General features: G+C 45.7%; 1 protein-coding gene and 1 long non-coding RNA gene across 2 annotated transcripts in view; one reads left to right on the forward strand and one right to left on the reverse strand.

Annotated features, from left to right (window-relative positions):
• Positions 1 to 1,957, forward strand: part of LOC135394647 (uncharacterized) — a 31,428-nt gene extending 29,471 nt beyond the window's left edge. The window contains exon 3 of the long non-coding RNA XR_010422954.1: positions 1,627 to 1,957. This is a non-coding gene — a long non-coding RNA (uncharacterized LOC135394647). The remainder of the gene's footprint in view (positions 1 to 1,626) is intronic.
• LOC135394645 (fibrillin-2-like) overlaps positions 1 to 23,812 on the reverse strand; it is a 57,410-nt gene that overhangs the window by 28,655 nt on the left and 4,943 nt on the right. The window contains exons 3-15 of the mRNA XM_064625488.1: positions 22,202 to 22,306; positions 21,822 to 22,091; positions 20,999 to 21,154; positions 20,774 to 20,905; positions 18,493 to 18,612; positions 18,296 to 18,421; positions 11,672 to 11,842; positions 11,558 to 11,605; positions 10,588 to 10,716; positions 6,264 to 6,419; positions 6,002 to 6,124; positions 4,383 to 4,508; positions 4,187 to 4,309 (exon numbers count right to left, since the gene is read on the reverse strand). Coding sequence (XP_064481558.1) covers positions 4,187 to 4,309; positions 4,383 to 4,508; positions 6,002 to 6,124; positions 6,264 to 6,419; positions 10,588 to 10,716; positions 11,558 to 11,605; positions 11,672 to 11,842; positions 18,296 to 18,421; positions 18,493 to 18,612; positions 20,774 to 20,905; positions 20,999 to 21,154; positions 21,822 to 22,091; positions 22,202 to 22,306 — 1,785 coding nt within the window. The remainder of the gene's footprint in view (positions 1 to 4,186; positions 4,310 to 4,382; positions 4,509 to 6,001; positions 6,125 to 6,263; positions 6,420 to 10,587; positions 10,717 to 11,557; positions 11,606 to 11,671; positions 11,843 to 18,295; positions 18,422 to 18,492; positions 18,613 to 20,773; positions 20,906 to 20,998; positions 21,155 to 21,821; positions 22,092 to 22,201; positions 22,307 to 23,812) is intronic.

Below are 23,812 nucleotides of genomic sequence, written 5' to 3' on the forward strand. Positions count from 1 at the left end.
TGATTATCTGGATGATCTGGTGTTCACCTTGCTTAGGTCACGATGACTATTCTATGTTGCTTCAGTGGATAGATTATTTCCCTTGATGTATTTGTTGTTTATGTGTTAGAGAAGTCGCCAGTATGGAAACCGGTTCCCTCTGATATTGTCGACTGTTCTTAGTTTTTACTCTCTATTAGTGGTTGCTATTGACCCTCTTGATTAAATGCTTGATGTGTTCTTCAGAAACGAATGAATAATTATTTCCTTGCATCTGTGCTGGTCACTTAAGAAGAAACTATTTTTAAAAGTTGTGTCCCGTAGGATTTGAACAAAGCATAATAATTGGGTGTCTTTGGGGGTGCCTTCTCTGTTTGCTCGAAATTCGATTAATTCCTTACATCCAACACCACTTAATAAGAAACTCTTTTTAAATTAAAAGTTGTGTTCTTTGATATAGGCACATAGTGTTTCGGTATGTGTGATCCAGATCGTTGAAAATTTGTAGTTTGTGTAAGACTGATCCTTAGGTTGATTGCCAAATAAAATAGTTTTGCTTGTGGAGCCGTGCATGCATTGGAGGTTGATTCTTTGATATATCCTTTCTGTGCGATGGCTCGCTGGGGTTGAAATTAAAACTGGGATAAACTGGGATTGAAATACTCATCTGTATTCTTTATTATAAAAATTTTACTGTCTTGTCTTGTTTCTGTAACTGAAACTGTACTGTCTTCTTTTGTTTCTTTGTCAGGTCGTGAAGGTTTTTCTCTGGGTTTTCCTCCTTCACTTGATTGGCATTACAATGAACTTTTTCCGGGAAAGCGTATGCGCATGCGCAGCCACCTGCGGGTGACTGCCATGTTCACTGGGCGACATAATCGGTTTCAACGTTACACGATCGTTTGAGGTCGACATTTGGCAACTCTTTGCACTGGTATTGAGTATAATGCGCTTTCACTTTCTCCACATTCTTCTTCCAATCTTCTCTTGCTACTTTCCCACGCAACCTGCCCGTCCGAAAAGCGTCACCATGTTTATTGGGGTTCGAGGTTGGGGGGGGGTGGGGCTTGAGATACGATGTTCGACATTCTGCCGCCAAGGGCGACGCGGATATGGAAATAGTCCATTCCCAGTTCGAACGCAATGGGGAAAGCCCCTGCATGGCCGAACGCGAGAAGAAAAGACACGGCGGTCTTGGCTCCAAATATCCTCCAAATCTCTTGGGCTTTATCGGGATGGCTCTTAGTAACCATGTGTAAGTGCTCGGCTCTCTGAGTCCTTCCCCTACTACTACTCAAGTTTGTTTTGCAACTGGGTATTTCGATCACTTTTTTCGAGGTACACCCCACGAATACAGTGAACCCTCGATTTATGAACGGAGTGCGTTCCACGGAAAATCGCTCATAAAGCGAGGGATTCATAAATCTAGGTCCATAGTGAGTGAAGGGGACCTGAAAGTCTCACAATGACAAGAACTGTATTGGGACATTTTATGACATTTCTTTTCTTTACAGTTAGAGGTATTCATGATTTATATCTGTAAATAGTTTGAAACGCTCCGCGCATTGATTTCTTGCGCGATCATCGCACCATCAACGCTGCATATTACTGTGAACTTTTGAGTGAGGTTAAATCTGCTTATCGCAGCAAGAGGCCTGACCGACCACCACGTAAAGTGATTGTCCTCGATGACAACGCCAGACCCCACACTGCAGCCGTCATTTGCGCAGAATTTTGGGTAATGGGATGGACGCCACCGGAACGCCCTCCTTTTAGCCCTGACTTATCGCCATGTGACTTCAACCTGTTTGGGCCACTCTAGGCCACTCGAAGAAAATCTTGGAGGCCAACGATTCGACGACGACGACGACGCAGTGGAGGAGTTTGTGCGCCAACTGGCTGTTGACACAACCCACTTCATTTTATGAAGAGGGGATCAAAAAACTACCAACCCGCTGGGAAAAATGCATTTCTACATCGGGAGATTATGTAGAAAAATAATGCACACTCGGTTTATTTCTTACTACAAATTTAAAATTCAATAAAATGAAAGTCTCGCTTATATTTGATCCACCCTCGTATTCCCAATCGCTCGGTTGACGGCGTTTTGTGACGTCACATTTGTCCGTCACATTTACACTCTTCTACGTTCGTGCCTGAAGAATGCGTTCACAGTTTGGAAATCGAGGTTCGTAAACCGAGGGAGAAACGCACCGCCGTTTCGTCGAAAAGTGGACATTTCATCGAACGCCGATTCATAAAATCGCTTGTATTTCAGAGAAGACTCCAGAACCTGGGGGGTACCACACGACGGTTTTAGTATAGCACGCTTCCAAGCTTCCTTCCTACGCTTCCTTCCTACGCTTTATTCCTACGCTTCCTCGCGTACGCAACCAGATAGCAGTTATCGTGTTGCTCAAACGCTAACCGTACGCATAGTACAGTTCCTATACGCTGTACTAAAACGCACTGTCGTCGCGTAACTCAATGGCTTCAAAATTTTCCAGGCTGATGACATGTAACGAGAAGTTAACCTCGTGGGACATTTAGGTTTTCTTACTAAGACAGTCCAGACAATATGTAGACCAGAAGAGTAACGACAGCTATATGCGTTCTGTGTTGTGCTTGCATAGCTAACGCGGGCCATTTATTTAAAACGTCGGTGTTTAAGATGGTGTGCAATAGCACGCAAAAAATCGTTCAAGTTCATTTGACGACGATTTCTGTGCAAGGCTCCAAGTTTTTCATTTGTGATCCTGATAGACTGCTTCTGTGGGGGTGGCTGCTGGCTGCGCAGCATTGCTTCCAACTTGTGTTCTGCGCTGATCTGCTCGTCCTGTATGGCTGTTCGGCACGGGGGAACGTCAGTTCTTTTCGACGTGCCAGTTGCCTTAGTTAGCGCACCCACAAACAAACATTCTTCAGGTCAATGGTTTGTAGCCTTGGAGAATCATTGTCTGCGGGCCCCATCCTCTCGACAATCTTCCTGTTGTCGTGATAGTTTGTGTCACCTTCGTCTCTACATTATGGAACGATACGTCATACGTGGCACGCTAGCCTGACATGTAGAAGAGACAAATAGAAGGGTACAAGCTAACTGTTGTTACATTGCCACCATACATTTCCCTGAATTTCGGGGAAGGCATGTTTCGTCAACTTTTGCGTTTTTGTCCCTTGTGCCTTCCACAAAACTCGGGAACATGTATGCCAATAATGGCAAAGCAATGACGTTTTAATATCATTACTTTTTCGTAGTAATTGTAATGTAATTTCATTGCATTTCAGATGGAGTAATAAGTAATGTAATTTAATTAGATTATAACTGGAGTAATGAGTAATATAATTTAATTACATTTTACAAGTAGTTTACCCAGGTATGTCGCAGTGTGAAAGTAGAAGTGAGAGTTCTTGAAATTGGGAGAGGGAAAGTGCGATCCCAGCAAAGGTCGGACGCGATAAGCCATACTTGTGTTATCTCTTTCTGCGTTGCTGGTGTGGGCTGGGTTCCCAACACCCTTACGTCGGACTGACAAGAACTGCGCTGAAAAATTTGTCGCGCGCTAGATCCGTAGAACATGATGTTCGGCTATTTTTCTGATGGGATAGTCCCTGAATATCCCTATAAATTATCATTAATGTGACTAAGTTAGACACGCTCTTCACATTCATGGGGTAAAAAAGTGACCTTTACTTGGCAAATTTCCAACTTCAGTTGGCAAAAATTTACATAACTAAACTTACGTTACACAACCTTCACATTAGGAGGTGGCAAAAACCTAGTAGGAACAAATGCCCTTGACAACATGATTCTAAGGGGTGTAGTCTTTTTTTTATTATAATTCCATGACACGTTTTCTGGGACACCCTGTATGGGGGGAGGAAAGCGAAAAATAAAATTACGAGGCTGGGCTTTCAAGCTTTTTCAGTGACACGACGTGCGATGTGGAGCCCAATTCTCGAATTTGCAACTTTGGTATTCGAGGCATTTGGCATTGAAATCGCGTTCGATGAAACGGCGTTCGATGAAACGGCGTTCGATGAACTGGCGTCGATGAAATGGCGTTCAATGAAACGGCGTCGACGAAACGGCGTTCGATGAAACGGCGTCGACGAAACCGGTTTCGGTGAATTCGGTGAATGGGTGGGTACTGTGTGGAGGTACTGTGTCACCTAATGAAACCCCTTATGAGACTAGTAGCGATCCTACCGATACAGCTATGGAGATCGGGTGCAACCTTCCATCCCCTAGAGCAGGTGCAATAGTATCTTCCAGGAATATTGACGCAGCTTTCTTCGCATCCACCATTGTTCGTGGCGCATTCGTCTATGTCTGTGTGAAACAGAGAAAACGTAACATAGTCAGTGGAGGGACGTTATTGAGGAGCTTATGTGTAATATCTCACCACTGCAGGTCCGCTTATCTATAGAGGAAAGCTCGTAGCCACTCTTACACCGGCAGACGTAACTCCCTATTGTATTCGTGCATTCTTGGTCACAGATGCTCTGCCTTTGTGCGCACTCATTCACATCTAAATAAACAGCAGATATCAGAAGACAGACAGCAGACTGAAAGTGACAGTCCGGTCGAAAACATGGGTATGGGAAACATCTTATCATTTCTAATACTCCTCAAAACCACCGTGCAAAATATTTCAGAAGAAATCCCGTCGCGCGATTTATAATCGTTTTTTTTGTATGCCGCAGTTGACCCTGAGTAAAGGCCGCAGCGAGCTCTCGCGTGACATGCATAAGAGCAAGGCCGCACGTAACTTGCGCTGCTTGTTTGTGCGATAGTTGGTTGGTGCGTGCTACCATTTGCCCATTATGATGCTTTTGAGTAGCACAGCGATGCAGAGAAAAATGCAAGCGAGTAGCGTCAATGTAAACACGGGTATCACGACGCAGCCTGTGGTTCAGTACTCATAGAAAAAAACACCTCTCTTCATTCCCACTAACGCCGCAGTCCTGTGCCCCACTGTTTCCATTGGGGACGTCATGCTCACGTGAGTGATGACATACATAGAGTATCCTTGGGGCAAGGAGTATGCCGGGGACAAAAACGAAACCGGATGTCTTCAGTCGAAATCTCGAAAACCACCCCCTTTTGTGAGATGGAACTTTCCACACAGCATGTAAGCCTGCGTGGCAGTTAGACAAGAACAACTTCTGGTTTTCCCGGACTGTCCCTTGAAGCAAGAAGTCCCGATGCATAGATTCACCACTCATGGTTGGTACGTGATCGGTTGGATACATGATTTTTCTGAGGGTACGAGGACAGCATGTTTGAATGTGGAGAGGGTGCAGAACATGCTGGATTGAGGGAGAGGGTCAGGACATCTAAGAAGTCCAGCCTTGCATGCAGGTGACAATGACTTATATCAGGTGAATTCGAATTTTAAGAGGTATAGCATTATACATACTATACATTTTGTTGTGATGTCTTTTAGTGGACAAATGAAGCGTCAACGTTGGTTGGTTCATCTAAAGTGCCTGTCAAATTGTATTGATGTCTTCGCCTTGTCCATGAACTCCATCATCCAGCTGTTCCTCTTTAATGATGAAAGAAGGAAGTCACTGAAAAGGTTAGCCAGCTGTAGGACTCGAACAGTCTTCAATCTTCTGGATCACCGGTCCAGGGCTCTACCAATTGGGCTAAGCTAACACACCTCCCCAGCGACTTCCAAGGGTGCGTCATCTGAAGGGACAAACCGACTCGAACCCACATCTTCTTGATTACCGGTCCAGGGCTCTACCGACTGGACTGGACCGGTAATCCAGAGGATGTGGGTTCGAGTCCTACAGCTAACCTTTTCAGTGACTTCCTTCTTTCATCACTCATTTCTTAGGCACTTGAGGCCTTGTATGTATTTGTCGTTTCTATGTGTTCCAACGCCAAACATCAACTGCCATCATATTCCTCTCTAGTTCATGCGTAATCAGCGGACATTCTTCCGTGCGTCAGGAGCACGTTAGATTAACATGTTGGCGTTCCACGCAGTGACATTCATGAAAGGTAACTTACCAGCACATGTCCTTCCGTCCTTACCCAAGTAGAAACCCGTAGGACACGCGCAGTAAGCGCTTCCTGGGGTATTCACGCAACGATGAGAACACTGAAGTTTGTTGGTGGTACACTCGTCGATATCTGGAAGTGAATCATATCATCGCTATGTACACACACACACAAAGAAAAAAAAAGGGAAAGAGAAACACCACTTAGTGCACCACTGCCAGTCCACTGCAATTTTAGGGCAATTTATTAGGGCTGATAATGCAGTACATACCTTGACATGGCGGTCGAACACCATGCATGCCCGTAAACCCATTGTCGCAACGACAATCTGCGAAGGAAGTCTTTCTGGTTCCTAGGGTGTGCGAATGTCGTGGGCATCCTTGACACGTGTTGCGATTGCGTACAAGATAAGTATTCCGAGGGCAATCTGAAAGCAAATTTGCTTTCATTTGCGAGTGCAATAGGGGTGGACGGTATGTGTCTTATCAATATTCTTTAGTTTCACGAGTGTGTTCAAGGCCCTCCACTTACCCGTCCACCCCTATTGCACTCGACTTTCAGTACATTGTGCTGCCTGGGAAGGTAATCGCTGGTTGGGTGCAACTTTGAGATTCATGGAGGTCATGATGGTAGGTATTTTGTATCTTGTTTTATTTGTAAGTGCATATAACAGCATAGGCGACTGAGTGCTGCACCAATTTAAACATCAGAACAATGCGTAAAACGTCACTTTTTCAGAATAATAGGCGAAAAGCGATTTCTTAAACTCGCTGGAGCAAAAAAACAGAGGAAAAGGAAAGGCCAATATCAGAAGGATGGGAATTATACAAAATCTGTAACCTTGACGATGGTGACGTCATCAACTGATTTGCTGCATGAAAGCGTGAAACACGTCTATTAGGCCTGAGAGGCATGTAAAAGATGCAGACACGATAAAAACACAAGAAATTCCTGACACTCGAAGCCGCCATTTACAGCTCACGAAGAAGAAGAAGAAGGCATCCCACATGCACCTGCGGCTGTAGAGCGTGCTCAAATAGAGCTTTGGTAAGATATGTGATTGATGGACCTTTTCCAGGTGAGCGCATGTGCATATGCAGCCACCTACAGGCGACTGTCATGTTCATTGGGGGGAGATAATCGGTTTCGAGGTTACGTGGACGTTTGGCGTCGCTTTCTACTCGTAATTACTACAGTGCGCTTTCACTCTTTCCCCATTCTTCCTGCAATCTTCTCTTGCTACTTTCCCACGCGACAGGCCAGTGCAAAAGCGTCGCCATGTTTACTGGCGGGAATGATATGGCGTTCGATATTCCGCCGCTGGGAGCGACGCAAATATGGAAATGGTCCAATATTGTTTACGATAGTTTGAGCAATAGTGCTGATATGATGACAAACAGCAGCAGCACGACCGAACTGTAAAATGCTAACGTAGTCTGCTCATAACCATCTCTTTTTCACCCAAGTCTTGATAAGGTAATGTGCAGAGGTCAGGCTCTGCAGTGGGCAATAGCGTCATGTTTCTTTCTCCCTACACGGTACCATCTACCTACATGTGACAGTCTATGTGGAGGTCAGGTATACTCTACTCAGGCTCTATAGGCCCTAGATACGGAGCTCTACAACGGATCCTGATACGAGATGTTGGGACGGATCATGCTTCACGTACGCACTGGCTCTTACACACTGCTGTGAAACCACTTTTGTTTCTTTGTTTAATAAAAGTGCATTGAAAAGATGTATCTTCGCCGATGACCATTGAAACATACGTTCAAAAAATAGAAAAAGTAAAGAAAAGAGAAATGAAATGACGAAAAAAAAAGAGAGAAAAGGCACCCCAAATCTGTGCTATTTTGTTCGCGGTTGTAATCCGCGCCTGATACGTGGATATTGCTCGTCTGCAAGGCTTTATATTGCCTACCAGGATATACCGTTCGTAGATTGCGCTACGTCTTAGCACTACCTAGTCTGACAATATGATCCAGAGGCAGGCATTTAAATACTTGTATTTTTTAAATAATATTTGCAGTATTTAAAGAGATTGTAATTAAAATACGACTTAAAGTATCAATACTTGTATTTATATTTTATATTTAAATACAGACCTGAAAAATGTATTTCCAATCATACCGAAATATCAATTTTACTGTATTTATTTTTGTAAATACTTTATAATACTCCTTGTTACACACGATGCTGACGCATGTCTTAAAGTTACCCTGCATTTGACCTTTCGGGAAGAAGGGCAAACCAGAGTTTAGGGACCTGAAGTGGTCCTGATAAAAGCGTCCCCAAAGCTGGGAAGCTATGCCGTGTCTTTCCTAGCATGCGACAAACCATCTTAGAGGGCGTGTTACACGTGAGATACAGTGTTGCTGCAGACAACAGTCGCGAACTGCCAATTGCCATTGCCAATTGCCATTGGTGGTGCCAAGTTTCTCTTTTTTTTTTTCGTTTTCACTCACTCATTCACTCGCTGACATTGCTTGTGCGAAGATCTTCGTGAAATTCAATTCAAGCCGTGCATCGGCGCCTGTGGAGAGGCTATTCTCCTTTGCGAATCCGATATTCTAGATTGTATCTCATTGCGGCCGATATCTCATTACGCACAATAATCCTTTAATCTCCAAGTCCCTCATTACGGCCAAAATTTGAATACGGCCTAAGGCGCTCTCCATAAAGCACCTCCTGAAATATTTTTTGTGGATATGCCACTGCATCATTATGACATAATTGTCTTTGTCGTCCATAATTTCTTGAATATGTCATGAATATATGAAAAAAAATGTCTCGTTGACGACATATATGCCTTATGGTCATCATTAACCAAGAGCATATGCCGTTTAGTACAGCACCTTCTGTACTTTTTTAAATTTCAGATGGACGTAAATTGTAGAAGGCAGCTAGTGAGGGAATATATAATGGTCATAGGTCATGTGGCTTCTGGTTCATGCCCCTGTGGAGTAACCTTTTCGAAACACACACAAACTGTTACGACACACCCGCATGTGTGATATCTCATTTGAGTGTGTCATGTGTGTGTGTGTGTGCGAGTGTGTAAGCCTCATCTTTTTCATCGTCATCCCGCTCATATGATAACTCACATGCACTGAGGTGTGGCACCGTAACCGTTGCGGTGAATCACCTCATCCCATAATCATTCATGTAGTTATTGTTGTTCACAGAACCGCTGAGTAGGATGTTGCTCGAATACCGAGAAAAAATGGTATAACAGATACAAATATCGTGTGACAAAGTATGGGAATAAAAGCACTTTTCACGAGGGATGCATGAAACACTATCGCAGTATCGTGTGCGTGAACCATTGTGTGGGCACACCCGTCCCAGCGACACTTTGGAAAGCATATAATACAGTGGTTGATAATATGGTGGATGCGTCTTCTTTTTTTTTTTTTTGACCGTGATGAAACATCTTCGGCCGAAATGAGACTACCTTTGGTCTTAATGAGATTTTGGCCGTAATGAGACACTTGGGGGTTAAACAACAACAACGAGATGACGATTGGGTAGTTTGATCACCAGGGGCGATACTCTACCCCATTGCTGGTGGTGATGCGGGGAATGAAATAATGAGTCGCTTCACAATAAGGATCGCAATAACGGGGGGAGTCCATCTCGTTAAGGGATCTGGAGAGTACGGTTCGGGAAGGTTGGTAGTGTGGGCAATGGAGAGGAATGTGCTCTAGATCTACAGCACCGCAGTGAAGACATTCGGGAGAGTCAACTTGTCTCAAGCGGTAACGCGACTGCGCTGTAAAAGCCACATCGAGTCGCATTCGATGAACTAATGCGGCATCTTGACAAGAGTTATGTCGAGGCATCCGGAAAGCGAGCGCTGGATCAACTCTACTCAGCTCAGGGATTATAGGATTTTCGGCTACAACGAGATTTTCGGTCGTAATGAGACTTCGGCCGTATTGAGATGTTACCATATTCTACGGCTCTTCTAGAGTCTTCGAGGCACTCTAAATGACATTGTTTCTTTTCTGATTGTTGTTATTATCATCGTTATTTTTACAACTCGATATCACATCTTCATCAAAGTATTTATGGTAGTGGTTACGGTATTTAAATACTGTATTTATATTTTGTATTTAAATACTCATATTGCAAGGTATTTATGCATAGTATTTAAATGCCTGTCTGAACAAAGTATTTTGTATTTATATTTAAATACTCAAACAATGTATTTATGGCCGTCACTGTCCAGAGCTAAGTGCCCTACTTGTGCTGAACAGCAGACATACTGAAAAAAAAAAAAAAACCCAGTGATTATGCTAATAGATGAACTTGATATGCACAACGGTAACCTTTATGGCACCAATATCTGTGGCAGCCCTTCGTGCACGTGGGGGGGTGGGGGGGTGGATATGTTTATTAAGAAAAAGAAAGGACGTGCACGTGTACAATGAACGATCGGTGTGAAAGGGAACAATAATATGAAGTAATATGGCTTGTAAGTGATGCGTATTGGGCACGCTATTACACGTTATGTGTCATTACGTTTTTCAGCTGATTAACACCAGGAAACACCGAACCCAAGGTTTACAGACTTAGCTTGAAGTATATACTACCTTGACACCGGCCGTTGCCGATCTTTCTACGACCGGGTCTGCATTCACATCGGAAAGACCCTGGTTCATTTACACAAGTATCTTCACAAGGTTTGTTCCCGCTTGGTGGGACTTTACATTCGTCAACATCTGAAAGTAGAGCGATGAAATGCGTAATCATATGGGCATATTTGTGAGCAGCCATATCCAGCTGTTTGACATTCATCAATAACTGAAAAAGGACAGTAATAATAGGCAAATGCTGACTTGTCTCCAAGTAGCTTATAGACTCAATATTGTAGAAGAGTAGAACACATGAAAGACAATACACACTCTAGTTGGGTGATGGTTGGATGACGTCCGAACTGTAACGCAATTCCCGTACAGCTTGCTGATCAGTTATCATCACCTCATCTCATCGTCATTCATGTAGTAGTTGTTGTTGTTTCATGAGTTATGGTAATTTGCATACAAATGACAAAAGGATGCGAAGATTATAAACAATGTACGCATTTTATGTTTTTTTACATACTCTTTTAGGCCACAGTCAGTACACACACTTGGATATCTGCAGTCCGTAGCCCAGTTTGTGCCGGCGTGCTGCCTGGCTGACCTTCCCCCTTTTTCTTATTTCTTTCTGCCCGTAAATTCATACGCCCCGTGCGTTGAAAGTTCGCACGTCGTTGGAGTTACAGATGATCTGCTTTTTCGACCGTCCACGCTCGCACAACGTCGGTAAAGCACGTGAGAAAATGTCTGCCATGTTAGAAGCTGGTGCAATCAGATCACGATATTGCGTGAAAGTCCTATGAGCAGCCCGAATGCCTCGGAAAAGGATGATAAGTACGAAAGAAGTATGCAGTAGGTTTAGTCGCTAAAATTTCGCCTCGAATCATAATGTAGTATACTCGATCATACAAGGAACGCGTACAGCGTAATAGCACACTGAAACTCGTTTTTTTTTTTAAATCTCATTAAAGAAACGACTTGCCTTCACAACTTCCATTGCCACTCCGCAGGTAGCCCTTCCCACAATCCTCTGCAGGCAAGACAACTGATGTAACGGCATCAGGAAACGCAACGGTAGAAGAAAGTGATCCCTCACCTGGGCTCCATGGTGTTGGACCGTCACCAGATGAGCTCAGGTCATCGTCACTCTCCTCTTTCACTGATCCCTCTGTAGATGTATATGAAAGGCACTGAAAGCTGCCAGGGCTGTTCACGCATCCCATAGGGCAGATCTCTGTAATTCCGGGTCTGGAGCATTCATTCACATCTACAAATGAAATATCAACGATGAAGATTAATGATCAAGATTTGAAGACCACGCTTGAATTATAATGCAGCTCCTTTACTTTTGATACTGCATCTTCATACACTTTTCTGCACTCCGTTTCGGATTCAGTAACGTGATCAGCGATCACTACCAAGAACTACTACCAATAACCGGAAAACTGTAATGTCAGAAAGATTCCGGCATTGCTGCGTACCTATACAGGATTTGCCATCTGATCCCAAATGAAATCCGCTGTCGCAGGTGCAGTAAGCAGATCCATTCGTATTATGGCACACGTGCATGCAACCGAAGTTGAAGTTAACGCATTCGTCTATATCTATGGACGAAATCAAGACGAGTAGAATAGGATGTACTTATTATGGATTGTCTTAGGCTCATTGATAACGTAATGCTCGCGCGACCTTCTGCCACCATTGCTTGAGCGTGGATTGTGCATATGGGCGTCATAATATGGTAATGTTGAGGAATACAATAGGGTTTCTACGATAAAATTAAAGGGGGAAAAATGAAACACTGTCAAGGAGCCCGCGAAGAGGGAATCACACACGTAACATGAAAAACGGTTAGGAGCAACTAATATTTATTCGAACAAGAACTTTCGTGCAAGAGACTGCACTTCTTCAGGCTGAAGAAGTGCAGTCTCTTGCACGAAAGTTCTTGTTCGAATAAATATTAGTTGCTCCTAACCGTTTTTCATGTTACGTATAAAATTAAAGTAAAAAGAGTAGTAACGAAAAGGTAAGTAGAGAGACAAACTGTGTCCAAACAAGACGATCAGTGAAGGATCCAAAATTGGTAGTGGTAGAAAAACCCAGACTGCGTCTTTAATAGAATACGCGCTTTTTTTAATGTCCCGCTCATTACGGTGAATTGCACTCGAACGCTGATCGAGACACCAGTAGGTTCGGTTCCCGTCGCTCTCTGGCTTTTCCGGCAACTGCTATATTTCGATCCTTCATATTTCTACAGTCACTTTCCACCAATACATAGAGCCACGCACCGGCCTTGGGCTACACGACCGTGTTAGAGATACATATTAGGGTTACGGCCCGCTGGTACTGACTGATTGATTGATTTGTAAAAGAAAAAATGGAGATGTTAGTCTCGAGCCACTCGGGACTGGCTACTCCGGGAGGTGTTATTCAGATTATATACCACCATGATATATAGTTTATGTAGTGATGTATTTTATATATTGTATTAATTGATCCAACGTCTGGATGATCGCACGGCGGTATATGCGGATGGTGTAGCGGGCGACGACGACAACGATGGCCACGCGCGTGGAGCACCGGCTTCAGTTCCACCGGCGCGGCCATGGAGACAGGCCACCGTCATCGCCTCTCCGTGGCATACCATCATCGCCGGTCGGGGCTCATGTAGAGGAAGACCACCGTCCTCTACATTTGGTGACCCGGACAAAGAACATCACGTCCGCAGCAATTCGGCCCTTCATCATCCCAAATTTCTCACCACGCCATCGAGCAGCACTACCTCCGGCACACACGGCCCACCTTCACTCCTACCGCACTCTTCGCTCTCTCTCACCTACGCTTCTCTCTTCGCTCAAGTCTTCTCACGCTTCTCACGGCCGGCCGCGACACTCGAGCCTTGCGCTCACCTGCCGGTTGCGGCAGTCGCGGCAGCCGACGCCTCGGCACACTTAAGCCCGTCTCGGCACCTCACTCACTCCACCTGGGACTATCGAGCTTCGGCTCCCGTGCCGGTCGCGGCACCCCAGGACCACGACACCGAGCGCCTCACTCTCTCTGCGACGGATCGCTGTTCCCGTCCACACCTACCACAAGGATGACTACCTACACACGGATGCTCTCCCCGTCTTCATCCTCTCTGAAGTGCCGCCAACGTGTGCCGTGCCCCTATTCGACCACACGTCACCACGTCTATACGCCTACCACGGTCGCCCGTTAACTCCAGCTCTTGCGATGCGTCCGCAACGCATCTGACGGCCGGGGGACCCCTGTAGCGGGCGACGACGACAACGATGGCCACGCGCGTGGAGCACCGGCTTCAGTTCCACCGGCGCGGCCATGGAGACAGGCCACCGTCATCGCCTCTCCGTGGCATACCATCATCGCCGGTCGGGGCTCATGTAGAGGAAGACCACCGTCCTCTACATTTGGCTCCACAATATCTACAGGATCCGCCTGTGCCTTCGTGGTACCAGCGTCGAATACTGCGCGCAGTGCTCGACTATCGCATCGTACTTCATCGACAGCAGCAGAGCTACACGCTCTTCTTCTAGCCATAGAGCATATCCCGTGCGCGCCTTCCCAGGGAAAATGGGTGATTTTCTGTGATTCTAAAGCCGCTTTACACACCCTTATGACACCGGGTACACACCACCTCTCAGCTCCTGTACTGAATGACATACTAGTAGCGCACCAAAAAGCAGTGATCGCTGGCCATGACGTGATTTTCCGGTGGGTACCTGGCCACTGTGGGATCACCGGACATGATGCGGCCAATCACAACGCCGGGAAAGCACATGGAAATAGTACATTCCGCAGTGTTTACTTCACGAAGGCGGACGCCAAGAGTGCCTTAAAGTCTCTGAGCCATAAGCTGTCAAAAGATCAATGGTTTTGTGGCGAGGCTGGATCTTCCCTTCTGCACCGGGTTGACCCCGAACTAGCCCTGGTCCTCTCAACATCCATGCCACGGCAGATTACGTCATTGATTCACAGGCTCCGGCTCAATGTACCATACAGTGCAAGACTCCTGTACAGGCTTGGGAAGGCGGACTCTCCAAATTGTCCAGTCTGTGGCTCAATCGAAGACGTCGAACATATTATATTTACGTGCCCAGGATACTCTGAGTGTCGTGACAGACTTGTAGCCGCGTTAGGCCGGGTTGACAATCGACCCTTCGGAGTGCAGAAGGTGCTGGGCCCATGGCCAATGAGCACTTAACTGCCAGCTTTGCGAGCCGTTACACAGTTTTTAAGGGACACCAAGCTGTTAGACGGGCTATGACCCTGTCTGTGGCGTTCGTCGCCGCTTCGCGACATCTCCAGTGGGTGTGGGTGGATGTGTCTGGCATTCCTTTCGTTAGGTGATCTGGGGTAGCCGGCCCTCGTGATGAGGACTACAATCCCCATTTTTTTCTTTCTTTCAATCAATCAATCATATATTGTATTGTATTTATGATTTACATTTTTTAGGACTAGCAAGCCGATCTTTGGTCAGGCTGAAATAAACGCATAACCCCCCCCCCTCACACACAAACACACCTCGATGATTTGGGGGGGGGGGGGTGAATGATCGGAAGTGAGCTCCGAAGCACATGAGAGCTCTCGTAACCGCCTGAAACTCCTTTCGAACCAGCAGCACGCTGTTTTGCAGTTTGCTTGACAATCTTTGTACTCTGTTAACCGAATGCGACAAGCGTACGAGTGCTCTTAAGAATTACCAAAATTGCTGAATGGCTTCATTATTTCGTTGCGTTTCTTGTTTCGCTCTTGCTGTCTGTTATCTTCCTTACTGCTTGAAGGAATTGATTTTTTCCGCCGCGATCTGAAATGGGTATACTCGAAGGTTGGAGACCTTTCGAACTAATTTTTATTGCCCCCCGTTACCGATAACTACAGTTCCCTCAAATATCTGCCTCCCTGTTTCCGTGATCAAATCACGGAAGTAGAATTCCCCGGATAGAGCAGGGGATTGTAACAGGATTCGGTACCTCAGGCTCAGCTAATATGAGTATCTCGGTACTAAAAAACATAGTCAATCCAACGGTGGCTCCGACGGAAATGCGTTAACATTAAAACTTGGAAACCCTTTGGGAACTCCCCTTCACAACGCTACACAACCCTTCAACGGCCCTTCAGAGACGCTGTACAACCCTCCACACGACCCTCCACAACGCTAAAGCAAGACAGCATTTGACGCGGCCACGGCCAATAGATACAGAAGGCCTGCCTATTGCCTCCTCTCCCTCCTTCGCTACGTGCATGGACATATATAGTCAGAATTCGTCTGATATTGCGATTCGCCGTCCTGCGAATTCGACAACTCGGAAATGATCGCAGCTGACTTGGAACCTGTAGACATGAATCTGTAGACAAAACGTGCAACACGCTTTCCGGAAACTCAGTCATGAGAAAGATGTGGGACCGTTCTGAGCTTTAGTTTTTCAAATTTCAAGTATTTTAAATTTTCCTGTTTAATACGCTGCTCGAAGACGACGTTGGTTCGTCTTCTTGACTACGACCTCTGAGAGCTCGTTCGTGATTGGCTAGCGCCGTTGAAAACACGATTCTCTGACTATTAGCTCTTACGTCACGTCGTCGAGTAAGCAGGCTTTCTCTATCCATAGCTCTATCCTATGCTGTTACCAGCTCTCCGCAACTCCCCACAGAGCCCATAGTATAGAAAAATTCACACAACACTGGGCACACGGCCAATGAGAATGCATCGATTGCTCCCTCAATCCTCCAATCAGAAGTCTTTCCGTCCGGCTCGCAGCCTGACCAGCTCTCACTAACTCCCTATAGCGCCCATAGTATAGCTAAATTCACACAACACTGGGCACACGACCAATAAGAGTGCAGCGATTGCTCCCTCAATCCTCCAATCAGAAGTCTTTCCGTCTGGCTCGCAGCCCGACCGGTTGTGGCTGTTGCTGACTTCAGCTTTCCATACTGGCCTGTACCGGCTACCCCTCACCTCTAAGTCTACTAGCTTTCATGCACGTCGTAAAGTTATTCCGTGATTCCCAAACAACTGTGAAAGGTGTCGTAATGAACAGAAATTTATTTATACTGACACAATCGGCAGGTTGACACATATACATGCACTGAGCCTACTGAGTCCATTGCGTAGCGCTTCCTAGCACACTGGAACAAAGTTCAAACTTGCAAAACACGCATATCGACACAGCTTATTCCCAGCAACGAACAACTGTCACATACTTGCGCAAAATTGCTTGATCATCATGTCCTTGCCTGCTACACGTCAAACATAAAATGCTGCTTCATGAATCGTATTTTCTTTTTACCGCTATGCAGATCTGACGGCACTCGAACATGTTCATCGAGCCAGAATTCACGGCAACACTTCAGTTTGAAATCCGATTGGCTGTTCGTAGACCGATGCTTGTGGCGAGAAACAGTACAACACGATCAAAGACACCATAATACACGGATAAAACGGCGATCGGCGAACGCACTTGCCTCCCAACGAAAGACACCGCCAACGCGGCGCCCACCGTTCAGATTCAGATTTCAAATGAAACCGCCGAAGGAGAACGCAGCACGCAGGCGAGGAAGCGCGAAGTGCCGTTTTCAAATTCTGGCAACCAATCCGGATACGCTTGTGGCGTCCGACCAATAGAGAGGCACGGATTGCTCCGTGCGCAGTAACACCCATTTTGATACAGATTTTGCGAGAGCTGTGGGGGGATGGCCTGACCGGTGCTGACTTCTATGCCTTCCATACTGGCCTGTACCGGCTACCCCCGACATTGTCTATGACTGTGTCTACTAGCCTTAATGCACGCCGTAAAGTTATTCCGTGATTCTAAAACAACTGTGGAAAATGTTGTATTGAACAGAAATTTATTTGAGTCATTATACTGACACAATCGGCAGGTTGACGCATTTACATGCATTGAGCGTACTGAGTCAATTGCGTAGCGCTTCCTGGCACTCTGCAACAAAGTTCAAACTTGCAAAATACGCTAATCGACACAGCCTATTGCCAACAACGAACAACTGTGACATACTTGCGTACAATCTCTCGATTATTATGTCCCTGCCTGCTATACGTCAAACATAAAATGATGCTGCTTCGTGAATCCTATTTTCTTGTCACGGCCATGCAAACTCCGACGGCGCTCGAACGTGTTCAACGAGCCAGAATTGGCTGTTCGTAGACCGATGCTTGTGTCGAGAAACAGTACAACACGATCAAAGACACCATAGTACACGGATAAGACGGCGAACGGCGAACGCACTTGCATCCCTACGAAAGACACCGCCGACCCGGCGTCCACCGTTCAAATTAGTACGCAGCACGCAGGCGAGGAAGCGCGAAGTGCCGTTTTCAAATTCCGGAAACCAATCCGAACACACCTGTGGCGTCCGACCAATGGAGAGGCATGGATTGCTCCGTGCGCAGTAACACGCATTTTGATACAGATTTTGCGAGAGCTGGGGGGGGGGGGGGGGGCTGTTACCACAGCGCCGGTACGTCGGTCGGCACCTGGCACGGCAGTCCAGCGTCGCGCGTCGCAGTATCCACGCGCTCTCTCCTTCCTCTCCACTCACAGCGCATGCGCGCCGCGCCGTGGCTACTGAGAGACCACGCCGCGATTCTTGCGTAGCGAGGACTATAATGCTAACGCATTAATAATCTTTGAACCGAATACAGCTCGACAAGCTGAAAATCAGTCAAGGAAGATTTACGCACCAGAACAGGACCTCTTATCCGGACCAAGTTGGTATCCGTGGGGGCAGCCACATGCATACGATCCTTCTGTGTTAATGCAAAGGAGGTGATGGCATCTTCCATCGTTTATTTGGCATTCGTCAATGTCTGAAAACACAACCCAAGATAATTACTAAGGCATCCGCCATGCTGGCACTTCAGTATTCGAGTGCTTTCACCTTCGCAAGATAACTTATCCGGTGTAGGCTTATAACCATTGTTGCAGTAGCACCTGTAGCTTCCTGGTATGTTGACACAATTATGACACCGATGAGCTAACGTGCTGCACTCGTCGATATCTGGTTTAAAAATAAATCCAAAAGTAAAGTTTCAATGAATTCTGTTTTTTTTTTTTTTCGAAAGTGAACAATTCTGTCAGGAGTTGTTTTTGTTATATCCCTCTACCAGCTACCTAACCCTTGCAATGGATTATGTGCATCTTCATGCTGTTTTTTGTAAAACGTTTCCTGTGTTTACAAGCATTTTGCGAAATGTGTTTGAACCGTGTCTTCCCACTTCGCCTATTCCCATTTCGCCGAAGGCTTTTTTATCAGGTTATTTCCCAATCCCTCGTCATGTTCCCTCACCCGGAACTGCGCGAGGTCCCAGTTCGCCTAATGTATCCACCAGGCAGTCCCATTTCGTCTACTGAGGCGAGTCACATGATGATGGTAATGATGATGATGATGATGATTGAGGTTTTATGGCGCACGAGCAACTAAGACTATAGTGCGTCAAATCTGTGAACATAGAACTCGGTTCTCCGTTTTCGTTGTAGCCTGTGCTTGATCATAATTCATGATCGCTTTTTAAGCAAAATGCGTATTTTTCTTTGCGCTCCAATCGTGCACACCTCACATCCGCACACGAAAACACATTCCCCTCCTGCCCCCCCCCCCCCCACTCCTTCCTGTTGTCCTCTCTGCATCTGTTCACATCTGTACCCCGCTCGTAGCCACAGTTACTTCGCGGCGAAAATGAACTTCACTGCATAGCACGCTCCTAGCCAACCATCAGCTCGAATGATATCGTTTTGTCTCCTAATGCGTTGAAAACGGGAGGCGTACGCATTTTTTGTGACAGCGTATCACCCCTGGTGATGGAACTTCTCAAACACCCGCCCTTGCCGCAAATTTGCCGCCCTCTCTTTCTTATTTTTATCGTTCTTTTCGTAAACGATAACCCCCCACCCACCCACCCACTCACCCACCCACTCACCCATACCCAATCTCCCTATTTTGAAAGCACACGGCACATTCTGCAACCCTGTATCCATAAACATAATAATAATTGGGGGTTTACGTCGCGAGACAACTGAGATCACGAGCGACGCCACAGCGGTCGGTCTGTGGATTACTTTTGTCCACCTGAGGGTTCTTTAACGTGCGATGAAAGCTCATCACACGGCACCCCGTATTTAACGTCCCTCGCGGAAGACGGCGTGTCTAAGTAACTTGTACCCTGCCACCAAGTTGCTGGCGTCCTCGGCCGGGTTCGAACCCGCGATCTCGGGATCAGAAGGCGAACGCAACATAAACATAATATTCTTTTTGTTAATTAGTATAATTCATATCTCGCTAGGCACTGGTTCTGTACTTTGGTGAAGAGACACGCTTACAGTGGTGGCCACTAACTACTTCTACAGTAGTTTAACTATAACTACTAACTACTTCGCGATGGAGTAGTTTAACTAGTAGTTCAACTACTTTTCAGGGGAGCAGTTAAAACTACTTCTTTAACTACTGCAATGTAGTTTAACTACATCTATAACTACTTAACGTTGTCCGCAAACACCAATCCCTTGTAGTGTTCTTAGACACCGAAATATTGATAGAAGAAAAATCATGTAGGGCTGCGTACACGGACATTTCCTTCTGACGACGCCTAGCGGGCGGACATGTATTAGCCGCTCTGTATCTTATTAAGAGGTGTAATCAAATTTATAGTGAATAAGGGCACCTACAATATGAATCACAACCAATGATAAACTTTGACTCAAGCCACTGCTACGATCGTAAAATACAAAGCTTGCGGCGGGATTCTATCTGTGCCTACGCAATAATCTAAGTTACGGAATTATTTAACAGCAAATGAGGCTTCACTATAGACAAGCATTAAAAGTGAAGATTTAGTACACATGCACGACACAATTGCTCTGCACCTCTGTCCTCATCATACAAGTAGCTCAAGGTAAAAGTCGGAAGCACAATCGTACCGTAAAGCTTGCGGCAAAATCGGAAGTAGTTGGCGCCTTCAGTAACCTAGCTACTGTAGTGAGCCACTTAAAATAGTAGTTTAACTAGTAGTTGCTAACTACTTTTTAACTACAATCAGGTAGTTTAAGTAGTAGTCTAACTACATGTAGTTAACTACTGGCCATCGCACTGCACGCTTACATGATAGTTGAGCGTTTCATCAAATGGCTAGCGGTCGCACCGTTAAGCTTCCATTGGACAATACCTATGCATGTCTTTAGGTCTTGGCCTAAGGTGAATCCTCGCCTGCAGAAACACTTGGCGAGTCCACCATCGTTGATGCAACCGTGAGAACATCCACCGTTATCTGTTGAACATGGATAGGGACGGTGCGGAGCTGAAATAACCGAGGATATAAAGTGAACAGCTAATCGCAACCACAGTTTATTTTTTTTTAATTGTTAGTCCTTTTCTACTTTGCGTGACCTACCAAGGCACTTCTTTCCCACCCTCGTATAGCCGTAACGACACAGGCAGAACGCTTTCTCGCCGTTGAAGAGACATATATGGTCGCAACCATCATAATCGAATGCACAGGGATTTTCTCTGGGTGCGGTTGCAGCTGGAGGCACATATTTGGCGTCCACTGAAATCGACAGAGTAATAAGTTTATGCTCACACGCAATACAATACCTGTAGGAAAAGCTACGCTATTGTAGAAACCCTTAATTTTGTTTTGTCCTGAAGACTACAAGCTGGGATAAGTAAAATCATATCCGAGTCGAAACAGCACGGGTCATGGGTCACAGCCAAATGCCTCGCAGTCCTATGTGAAAACTTGTGTTTTGATACATGTTTTAAAAACAATACATGGAACAAATGAAAAGAAACTACAATTTTTACTACTCGCTAAAAGTGATTCCGTAACGGCGGCCACGACTTCGACCGTTCAACGCAGTATCCCAACATCGAAAGAGCAGATAAGTGGCTGCTTTTATGGAAATGTAGAAATTATTCGCAGTCTAAATACTCCTGACGCATCACATGGTATCCTTGCCAACCGGTTAAGAGATCCTGAGACAGGGTAAATATCTACCGGAACAACATCGCTGGAAACACAACGGGAACATAACGAACAACCAGTGTTTATGTGAGAGGAAGTCAGAACAATATTAAATATCACGCTGAATATACAGATGCTGATGAAGGGATTAAAGGGTGCAGGGGAGGACTTCACAACTTGTTTCGTCAAAAAGAAAAAAAGAAAGGAAAAGAAAGCATGGGAACGGTAATATTGCGCGCCGGTTTCATACCTGGCTGGCAAAGTGGAGGAGGAGAGCTCCATCCCCCATCAGAACATCTAGCCGTCGAGCTTCCTTTCAGGTGGAAGTTTCGGGAGCACCTATAGTCCACGACAGATTTGTCCTGTCTGTTTAGGTAAACAAAGCCATTGGGCAAAGAAACGGGAACCTCGCAGTCGATGCTAATCTTAGGACCACGCAGGGAAGGGATCTTCGCTGGTACGATAGGAAGAAGAGACGGGACGGGAGGTGGTGCAGTAGATGTGGCGTAATGGTGATAACCTGGGTGAGCACGAAATAATGGTACATTGTAATGCCACAAAAGACAATGTCTAGCGCGTATCTTGTATCAAAACACCTCTACTGATTGAGATTAAATGCGTATAGCCTACGTCCACTGACGCGCCCTGTTCTTGTTCGAGGCTTTCTTATTACTGCTTCAGGGCTAGAACCATATCGAGTCCCAGACCAGGATAGGAGTCTTTCATCAGATGGTTCTGAAACAAAAGAAAAAAAAAGAAATAGCGAGAAAATCTTGAGATAATTGGAAAACTGAGAGGAGGGCGACGAGAGTATAAAGACTAAAGAAGGGAGCCTTAATAAGTCTTGGAAACCGTTGTAAACGTCGTGATAATTTATACATATTTACTGTCCTGCTGTACTGTGAATAACATAGCAAGCATAGCATAGCAAGTTTGCATTAGAGGAAAGTATCGAAACGAATGGAAAAAGATGCTTGACGTGTTGAGCTGAGAACGGCGGAATATTCAATTGCCACTTTTCTTTCTTTCTTTCACTAAGGGATGGCATACATGATACTTAAAGAGACTATCGCAAACGTCGTCGTCGATTCCGAAACTACAGTGTCATTTCGATCCTCGTTCATCACCGACAATAACGAGGAAAATCCGACGCGAATTCGTAGAGTTGTTTCTGTGCAATGTGATGTAATGCATGGCAAGAGCAGACGACGGATGTTGAGAGCATTACGGAATTCTCTCTCTGCAAACGTCACTTGGACAAGGTCAATCAGTGAGCGCCCTTTTGACACGGACAAGGCCAATCAGGAAGCGCCAGAGAGACCTGTGCCGCGAGCTAGCCAGTGAAGTGTCACAAAAGCGGTGCTGCGCTTTCTGCGTGATACGGGCCTCTTGGGCTCCCTGAAAGCCGAGTATCTTTTTCATTTTTTTCTTCTTGTTTTTATTTATTTATTTCTCTTTTTGTTCTTTCTTTTTATTTCTTGTTTATATTTTTCCTTTCTTGTTTTTAGGGAGTAGCAAGCCGGCGTGCTGCATGGCCGACCTTCCCCTTTCTTTTTCTTGTCTTTTCTGCCAATAAATTGCCCCCACCCCCACCCCCCTGACGTCCAACCGCCGGGCGTGAGTAAATGTGTCCGCATGTTGCGGAGAGGCCTGAGATCGGCTCATGGAATGCTGTTTCTGGTTAGTGTCGCACGTGTTTGTACAGCCAGGGCCGTAACGGCGTGTTCCACGGAACATGGTCGTGTCGGCACTCACGCTGGTAAGCGAATGTTGGCATATTTACCGAAGTCTTTTCATTTAGTATATTGTGGGGCGAACGCAAAGCAGACGACCTCCGAGACAATCACGTGCTCTGCGCTCCCATTCGTGTACCCTCGGGTAGTCGTGTACCCGGCTTATGTCGTTCTTTCTTGGCTGGAGAGGGAGTGCGAAACTCGTTTATTTAATAAGTACGCTGATTTCGGAAGAGAAACTTGGCCAAGCAGACAGTGAAACCATGCCGAACATTACCGTATCAGTCTCATACACATCTTTTCGGATGCGATAGTCCCTTTAATACACGTACAGACTTCATTTACGTATTCGCCTGGGTTATAGGGATTGATATGAGTGATATGAAGATGCATAGAAGGGAACACACAAATACCACAGAGAGGGAACCTATAGTTAACCAAAGACAACTGCGCTGGTGTACCGCATTGTTCCAAGGTCCATGGACTGGGTGAACACTATAGAGTATCA

Source organism: Ornithodoros turicata, chromosome 5 (genome assembly GCF_037126465.1).
Source record: "Ornithodoros turicata isolate Travis chromosome 5, ASM3712646v1, whole genome shotgun sequence".
Lineage (NCBI taxonomy): Eukaryota > Metazoa > Arthropoda > Arachnida > Ixodida > Argasidae > Ornithodoros > Ornithodoros turicata.